The 10,285-nt window shown below is 37.2% G+C and overlaps 1 protein-coding gene across 3 annotated transcripts in view; it reads right to left on the bottom strand.

The window, feature by feature from the left end:
* Nucleotides 1-3,017: 3,017 nt before the first annotated feature.
* LOC121381221 (potassium voltage-gated channel protein Shab-like) overlaps nucleotides 3,018-10,285 on the bottom strand; it is a 47,722-nt gene continuing 40,454 nt past the window's right edge. For all 3 annotated transcript variants that reach the window (XM_041510430.1, XM_041510431.1, XM_041510429.1), the window contains exon 3: nucleotides 3,018-4,292. In XM_041510430.1, the coding sequence (XP_041366364.1) occupies nucleotides 3,450-4,292 (843 nt within the window). In that variant the 3' untranslated portion in view covers nucleotides 3,018-3,449. The remainder of the gene's footprint in view (nucleotides 4,293-10,285) is intronic.

Below are 10,285 nucleotides of genomic sequence, written 5' to 3'. Positions count from 1 at the left end.
CTATCACTTACTCACAATGGACTAGAGTGAATTGTGAACAATCCTGCAACATTTGGTAATTATCGGACTCACCATTCAATAATTAAATCAATTCTCCAAATGTTACGACAATGTGGTTTTGCGTTTCTTCTTTTGAAGAGTATATTACCTTTCAAGTGTTACAGTTTATACCTACATGTATACTATTACTGTTGTATTATTCCTTTCTGTGACAATTTACTAACAACCATTGAATTATTGAATTATGTCGACGGTCCATAATTCAGAAACAAATAACGGCTATTTGGAGAGCAGAGGTGTGACGTATTATTTTGAGTCACGTGACGGGCATCCAGCGAATAACCGCAGTGTCAAAACGATTTACCAAGCTTGTGTAACGCTTGACCGTCCTCTGCGACGTAGGGTAAATAGAAAAACAAAAAACAATGAAAATAAGTTAATAAAAATTAATAAAAACATGTACTGAATGATACTAAACTTATACATTAATTTAGTTTCTTAACAGAAGCATGTTAAACGTCGACAATCCCGACTAGTTAGGCCTATAGGTAAATTTATCGTTAGTCAGTGCTTAAGTCGTAAGCAAGAAGCCGGCCTTCCCCTCCAACCCCCTTTGCTGTCTTGGACGGAAGAGCTTGCTTCGCAAGCACTTGCGCCCACGACAGGCGTGCGCTACAACAGCTTACTCTGAATGTGCACGTTAAATCTATGACCTGACCTGAACTTCGACTGATCCATATTACCGAACCATCTGGAGCAGGAAGAATATATTGTAAGTACTGTACGAACAGTGCATTTTCTGAACAGGGGGGGGGGGGGGGGGGGGGGGGGGGGAAGAAGAGTACATGAATCTAGCGGACCCTTTTGTGTACGGTTTCCAGAAACATATGAATAGCGTAATATTGCCCCTACTGTACTAACAAAAAAATTATAATAAATTAAAAAATATATTAAAACATCATACTACTACTACTACTACTACTACTACTACTACTACTACTACTACTACTACTACTACTACTACTACTACTAATAATAATAATAACGATAACAAACAAATAAATAAATAAATAAATAAATATTATAAATTACAAATTATCAGCTGCTAACGTAGATTCTCTGAAAGAGAAACTAATTGTGGACAGTACACAAACTAACAACAGGGATTGAACTTAATAATTTTTCACTGATTACAATTTTGAGACTCCTTATGTACATTTTTTTTAAAGTTAATTTTACCGCAAATAAATATGACTAAAAGGTTATTTTGCTGTATTTAGTCATATTTCAAAATTTAATGCGCAAAATTGCAAGGGGCAATAAAACTCAAAATACAGATTTTTTTTTATACCAGTAACGCTGAGACCACTCGCGGGCCCCCCTCTAAATTATGTAAGATTTTTGTAACAACCGTCCCCACCCACCGCACCACGACGTGATTTTACCAATATTATAATACATGTAATAATAGTAATAATAATAATAATAATAATAATACAGTTATTATTATTATTATTATTATTATTATTAGCCGACTACTACCTTTTTGGAGTGGAGGGGCGGTGTTTTATTGGGGGGGGGGGGGCGCTATAAAATGCAAGATTAACGTGCGTGCACACACGCAGAAACGGCAGCCGGAACTTGTCCCTGCACGTAGAACTGGATTCAACTGGGTTAAGTAATAATTAAGCCAATCTTTGGATGGCAAAACATGCGACAGTAGGCCCCTATATATATATATATATATATATATATATATATATATATATATATATATATATATATATATATATATATATATATTATGCTTTACATCCAACCGAATGAGCACTTTGCGAATTAGTCAAAATAATTTGCAAACGTTTAACGAAAAACGACTGGCTGGTCGTATGCCACATTGGTGACACTGGAAAACATGTTATCCGTTTTCGAACCAAGCACTATAGCGTTATAACCGTCTAGACTCTCTCCCTGCTAAATTCCATGCACACGCACCTGATAATAATAATAATAATAATAATAATAATAATAATAATATTTTTAATAAAAGGTGAGTTCATGTTCCGATTGTTTATTATTTTATTTCATCGTATTCAGTTATTTTCGTCATGAAATAATATATTTTTTTATTATTTGCCATGTATATAGCCCGCCCTCATATGCCAAGTCTCTATACACGGCGGTCGTTTATATAAAATTCAAAAACACATTATACGATTGTCGTATATATAACCTCATCACTACGAGTTTGTTTTGTCGTATTTTTTATGACTTTTTACAAGAAGAGTTCCAAATTTAAAAATTAAGCGTGTCATGGAATTCCCTCAACCGTAGTTCAATTAAAATGTTTGGGATCATACAATAACTAAGTTTGGTATTCCAAATGAATGTATCGGCCTCGGTGGCGTCGTGGTAGGCCATCGGTCTACATGCTGGTAGGTACTGGGTTCGGATCCCAGTCGAGGCATGGGATTTTTAATCCAGATACCGACTCCAAACCCTGAATGAGTGCTCCGCAAGGCTCAATGGGTAGGTGTAAACCACTTGCACCGACCAGTGATCCATAACTGGTTCAACAAAGGCCATGGTTTGTGCTATCCTGCCTGTGGGAAGCGCAAATAAAAGATCCCTTGCTGCTAATCGGAAGAGTAGCTCATGTAGTGGCGACAGCGGGTTTCCTCTCAAAATCTGTGTGGTCCTTAACCATATGTCTGACGCCATATAACCGTCAAATAATGTGTTGAGTGCGTCGTTAAATAAAACATTTCTTTCTTTCTTTTCAAATGAATGTAATTTCCATTATAATCCATATTTAGATAAATAAGGCCCACTAAATCGGTGATTGAGCGCCTTTAAAGTTTAATTTACACACTCAATGACAGAATATTGTCTCATCATTATTTAGCTTCGTATTCATTTCACTTTAGATATTTTATCGTAATTGCACTTCAAAAAAAATAAATTCAAATACTATCAGATGCATTGGTAATATCTAACTTAAATACGAACAAACGATACAAAGGGTGATAATTTAATCATGAATTTTACAAAAATGTAAATGCGATTTCTATATTTTCACTGCAGCTAAAATAAAGTGAAAATATTATTTATGACCAAATATCACTTTTGTGGTTCTTGCAGATCTATATAATTCATTGCTATGTATATAATAAACCGCAATATCGTATCGTTGTACCCCTAAGTTAAATTATAATATAAAATAAAACTGAAACATAACCTCTCTTAAACTGTCAAAGAAAAAAGAAATCACACACACACACACACACACACACACACACACACACACACACACACATATAATATATATATATATATTGTATGTATATGTATATATTTTAATGTACTCGTATTACTAAATTTAATAATAATGATACTTTCCCCCACAAATAATAGTGTTTTCTTTTTCTTTTATTTATCATATTCTAGTTTCATTCTAATAGTTTGCAGGAACATGGCCTAACTCGAGATTTCCTCCGTTTTAACAAATGATTTATATCTGCTGGGAGACGTGTTTGATAGTACACGTGGAAGCGCTTGGTAATAAGTGGTATGGACATGCCAGTTACAATGATTCCGGTTAAAATACAGACACACGCTACTATATAACCGAGCCACGAGTGCGGATGCTGATCGCCGTAGCCGACCGTTGTGATGGTCACAACCGCCCACCATAGACCTGTGAACATGCTATCAATTGATGAGTCTACAAAGAGATTCGTGGCGAACAGAAACGACGAGGACATGACTGCGACACTTAACACGAATACCATCATCAGGGTGAGTTCTTGGATGCTCGACTTGAGGGCAAAGAACAGTAACCTGAGGTCTCTGTTGTGCCAGATCAGTCTGTGGAGGAGCGCCACCCTCAGCACGGTGAGTGCGTGAATTATGAGCTTCACGCTCGCCAGACGGATCCCAGTCGAGCTCTCTGCGTCCACGATTTGAGTTAACAGGCTGATCCAAGCGGGAACGAGATAAACCACGGTACACAGGGTGGTCATGTTGAACACTTCAACAATGTGCTTACAGCTGGCCAAAGCGTTGAAAAGAAGTTCGACGGTGAAAATGACACAAAAGATAAACTCTAGGCAAACGAGAACAATGTGTGGCTTTGTGTTGACAATAAGCTCCACTTGTTTGTTGGTTAAGGAAAAGGCCCCATGCTGAGTTTGAGGAGCTGATGAAAGTGCGACACGGAAGTTGGGATGTGTACTGAAAAACATCAGCCCCACTGTCAATATAATTAGCCACGGGTATAGGCAAGACCAAACCTGAAAACAAAAACAAATTATTAAAGAAAGAGCCCTGAGTTTGCTGGTATTATACAGATGTTTTTGACTAACTGAGACTTTTCGACGGCGAAAGATACGTTTTCTCGTTTAGAACATCACCATCACAATTTTACTTCCTAATAAATAAATATATATATATATATATATATATAAACACACACACTTTCAGAATTTTGTAATTTTCCAAATTAGATGTAAATTAATCGAGGTCACGGCATTACGTTTATTGACATTTAAACAAAAATACTACGGTGCATGGGCGGATCCAAGGGGGGGGGGGGGGGGACCAGGGGGACGCGTCCCCCCAAAAAATTGTTCAAGTGCCCTCAAAATGTCCAAGTGCCCTTTTTGTTTGTAGAATTTTTTTTTTTTTAAGTAAACAATAATTATATTGTAGATAAATGAAATCAAGATTTTCGTGTACATGCGCAAGCTTGCAGATATGTGTCTGTGTTATTGAGTCTCAATGGGGCCCCATTGAGGTTCTAACGCGAGTGACGCCAATTTACTTCATTATTGCTAGTATATTATGACGTAGAACTGTAGGAATTCATATTAATTGTAAATATCAAAACTTGTAGTAAGGTGCCCTTTTGACGAGTCAATGTGCCCTTCTTTTTTGGTCCCCCCCCCCTAAAAATATTTCCTGGATCCGCCCATGCGGTGACACTCCATAATTGACGTATACATGCAGTCATGAAACAAAAACATTTCAATAGAAACTTTACACTGAAAGCTATCCAGCGTTTAGAAAACAAAAAACGTTAATCACTAGTTTATTTTTAATATAAGGACATAAAAAAAGAAAAAAAAAAGAAAGAAAAAAGGACGTCATATTCTTACGTCATTTGAATATTGGGTAATGGCTGACTGGAATTAAAGTTGCGTATACTGTTTACACAAACATTGTCGTATTACTGTTTGAGACGGCCCCTGGAAGACGGAATGGCTGAGTGGGCGATCATGTGACGCTACATCGCGATATAGGTGGGCGAACTTAGAGTTCTGGTGTCCGGAGTTTGCCGAAGCTTAGCTGAATGTGGGTGCTGTCGGGTTTCTTTTTGTAGTGTGTGTATTAGTGATTAATATCTGAAAAAAAATTTAATCAAGGAACTCGAAAATGATCGATGTAAATGTATTTGACGTCAATCATAGGATTGTTGTGGTATTAGAGCGGGAATCTTTCACTACTTTTTGGTGGGCAGCGATTGCCAGAAAATTACATAGCTTGGTCTCTGGCTGTAATGAGAGCGTATATAACTGTCCAAATGCCCGTCTAGCTCTCTTACAGTCAGAGTACTCGGGCTATTAATACCCTAGTGTGTTTCGGTATCGTCAATATCATATATTAGGAATTAAATTAATGTATTATGCGAGCCAGAGGCTCGCATAATACAATTTTTATTTCTAATATATGATATTAACGATACTGAAAAAACACTCTGGTAATAACCTATATATAATATATATATATATATATATATATATATATATATATATATATATATATATATATATATATATATATATAATGTTCTAAATAAGTAGGGGTATTCAAATATAACACAATTTTATTGCAATATTAATTAATAGTAAAACACAAGTACTCATGTAACAAGGCATTGGCATTAAAGATTATAGCATGATAGTGATGTAGGTCTGGAGGAGACACAGACAGGCAACAAGGGTTGTGCTTGTCAACTGATGTTTTCATATTTGCACTAGTAACGGGTAACACCCCCCCCCCCCCCCCCCCCCCCCCCCCCCCCCCCCCCCCCCCCGCGGTTCGCCAAGCATGAACGAATCCGACGTGGCATGCTCCTGATTAAACGTCCAATAACATTTTCGGGGATCCTATTCCATTCCTCTTGAGAGGCGCCTAATTCAGCCAAGTTGTTTGTCTGACGTCATGTGCTCAATGGGTGAAAGGTCTGGACTTAGGGTTGGCCACGGTAGTGTGGTGATGTTCTGTTGTTGCAGGTACGCAGTGACCAGTAGACTCCGGTGAACATGGGCGTTGATGTCCTGAATAACAAAATGGCGTCCAGCCAGCCGTGCGAAGGGCACAATGATCGGTGCAAGGATGTTGTCACGGTAGTACTGCCCGGTGACCCGTCCAGTGACCCTTCCATGAACAATATGCAGCCGAGTTGTGGCATTCATGGCGATGCCACCCCACACCATGACGGACCCTTCTCCAAACTGGTCGTTGACGTTGGCGTAGCATTCATTGGAACGTCGCCAGACACGCTGTCGTCAATCGTGGAAATTTAGTGTGAATCTGGACTCGTCTGAAAACATTACCCGAGGCCAACGCTTGTTAGCCCAATGTCTATTGTTGGCAACAATGTGTCTCGCAGTCAAATGTGGAGTAACGTAGGGTCGACGTGTGTGGATGTTACTTCTATGCAGTCTGTTACGGATAGTCTGACCAGACACTGTAACACCAGTTGTAACACGGAGTTCTCTTTCGATTTGAATGGAATATTTCCCTACTTATTTTTAACAGTATATATAGAGGTTATTACCAGTGTTATTCGATATCACTGATTTCGACATTCTAACCTTCGCAGGATAAAGCCGATATCTTAAGACAGTAATCAGTTATTCCCTTTGTAGTTGTTAACAATTTGGTTCGGACTTTGACAACTTGCCCATATAAAATGACGTCATCAGATATGACGTTCCCCGACGACGTAATATTTTCGTTCATCGAGTATTGAACAAAGTCCCGTTGCTACGTCTGGACCAATGGGATGACGTTATATTGTAATTAATGTAACGGAAATTTAAATAAATAATATAAAAATAATAAAATAATATTAAAATATTCCTGGGACTGCAGCTATAGGAATTGTGGCTGGTGGGTACTGGGTTCGAATCGTTTTACCGGCTCCAACTCAGAGTGAGTCTGACGACTAAATGGGAAGGTGTAAGGCCACTACGCCACTATTCTACGCCTAGGATAGTGTGCTTGAACTTTAATTGAACAGAACCACGAAAATAAGTATAAATTAACGAATTAACTATGGTAAGCAATGTAAAGTGTTCAGGAGAAATATGATAATCATATTCATTTTCTTTATCCTCATTTGTACTTTCCCTACAGTCTAGTAGTCTAGTGTATATCAGTGTACTTTATTGGCAGTCTGTTTGCCACACACACACAAAGCTGGGGGCTGGTGACGGTCTACCTCCACTTTCTTCACACAAAACAGGTTGTACCCGAGATCACTGACCTTAGTGTACGAGGCACCGAGGACACAGAAGAGGCATGTGAATGCCTTTACTTTGGAGTTTTTAGTACTCGGGGGGGAATCCATTCGTGACCCAACTGAAACAAATGTCCTGGGTCTCCCAGAAGCTGGTCAGCAATTTTAAGACACTTGCCTCACCTTCGCCGGCAATTTAGTGGAAAAGTGACTTTGTTAGTCTTTCTAAATAATAAATCTTGTGTGGACAGAGCTCATGGTAATGGTCCAAGGAGTTGAAATAAAATATCATCCATTTGGAGCATGTGTCCTTGTGCCACCTCTAGGATGTAACCAATCAAAGACCAATCTGCTTTTATGGTAATATAATTAAATATCCGTTATATTCACAGGGAATAACTGGTTACTGTCTTAAGATATCAGCTTTATAGAATGGCGACCTGAGCAGGATAATGCTGATATCTTAAGACAGTAAGCAGTTAGTTCTTTTATCCTGCAATCCTACAGGAATATTCAGAAAATCATTATTTATTTTAGTTTTTTGTACGTAAATCGAGTATTGTCAACCTAGCAAGGCTTTTGTCGTATGACGTCATACAATACACATGACGTCATTTTTGGTAAGACGCTACACTACATTTTGTCACATTAAAAAAGCTTTTCTATGGTCTCACTACACAGATGTCATCTGCCATTGAAACCCATGTTAAACTGCCCAACTTCAAGCGAAGATTGCCCATAGAACGGGTTCTCGTTGGCACTAACAACATACACCATTGCAAACATACATTATATAAGCATTTATTTTCACTCCAAAATTGAGAACATTTCCGTCTCAGTTTTTTGCTATATGACCGCATCTGGCTGTAGTACCGGTCCGAATAGGTGGTTCATTAACCGATTCACTCCGGCTGTCACTTGCGCTATATACTCATGTCCCAAAAGGTCGATGCACAATATTACAAAATAACATGGGCAAAATACAGCCAGAAGGCTTACCATTAAACATACATATTGTTTTAATTCTTCACCATTTGCTAGAAGTGAATATGTGACCCATAACATGTGTCCCAATTAGGAACTATGGTGGACCGTGATGAATGAACTGTCACCCGGAAGTGATCTGTGTAGTGAGACCTTAAAGTCTAGTGACCGATTTTGTCAAACTTGGTTTGAAGTCAGTTTGATAATTTGGGTCATTTACACCATGAAAAGCTATACTAGAGCCATGTAACTTATGAACTCTAACCAATACACCAAAAGATAGATGCACCATACCATGCAATAAAACTTCATATCACATTGTTACTCCTTGGTCATCCACACAATAGATGGTCATCAAACAAGCAGCCACTATATCGTAATGTATGACCTTGTTGGTAGTTCTGATATGGGGAACATACCAAGAAGCTAATTATCTAGTTAGTTCATTAAAAATATTAGTTTCCATCAATTGTTGCTATGGGCAACAATTGTTTCATAATGAAGTGTTGAAATCCTGGGTTTTTTCTGTATATTTCAGCATGAAGATCCACATATTATTAATGGCAGATACAAATTCTACTTTCATAGTAGAATACTATGTTATATATTCACAATACCATCAAAACTGTGTGTCATTATGACTGTACATTCGAAAAAATGCATTATGCACAAAATCACAGAAATTAGGGTGAATTTGGATATTGACCTTGTGACCTTGAATTTTGACCTTTTACAATGAGAAACTCAGTGTTAGACACTCAGATCAATTTATTTATTACATGTAAGTATACTAGAATATACATTTTGACACACACACCCCTAAAAAATAAAAAGAAAAGAAAAAGAAAACTAATAAAAATAAATAAAATTGACATGTTTGCAATATTTACCCAAATAGGGCCCCCATACACTTGGCTGAAATCCACATCGATGTAATTACCTTTTATAAGGATGCTACACTAGTACATTTTCATTTTGGCTTGCTAAACTTATATATTTTGGGATAGACAGTAATTTCATGTTTTACATTATAGTCTAGTGACCGATTTTGTCAAACTTGGTTTGAAGTCAGTTTGATAATTTGGGTCATTTACACCATGAAAAGCTATACTAGAGCCATGTAACTTATGAACTCTAACCAATACACCAAAAGATAGATGCACCATACCATGCAATAAAACTTCATATCACATTGTTACTCCTTGGTCATCCACACAATAGATGGTCATCAAACAAGCAGCCACTATATCGTAATGTATGACCTTGTTGGTAGTTCTGATATGGGGAACATACCAAGAAGCTAATTATCTAGTTAGTTCATTAAAAATATTAGTTTCCATCAATTGTTGCTATGGGCAACAATGTTTCATAATGAAGTGTTGAAATCCTGTGTTTTTTCTGTATATTTCAGCATGAAGATCCACATATTATTAATGGCAGATACAAATTCTACTTTCATAGTAGAATACTATGTTATATATCACAATACCATCAAAACTGTGTGTCATTATGACTGTACATTCGAAAAATGCATTATGCACAAAATCACAGAAATTAGGGTGAATTTTGGATATTGACCTTGTGACCTTGAATTTTGACCTTTTACAATGAGAAACTCAGTGTTAGACACTCAGATCATTATTTATTACATGTAAGTATACTAGAATATACATTTTGACACACACACCCCTAAAAAATAAAAAGAAAAGAAAAAGAAAACTAATAAAAAAATAAATAAAATGACATGTTTGCATATTTACCCAAATAGGGCCCCCA

Source organism: Gigantopelta aegis, chromosome 9 (genome assembly GCF_016097555.1).
Source record: "Gigantopelta aegis isolate Gae_Host chromosome 9, Gae_host_genome, whole genome shotgun sequence".
NCBI classification, from domain to species: domain Eukaryota; kingdom Metazoa; phylum Mollusca; class Gastropoda; order Neomphalida; family Peltospiridae; genus Gigantopelta; species Gigantopelta aegis.
Note: the sequence above shows the minus strand (reverse complement) of the source record. Positions and strands in the feature narration are given on the sequence as shown.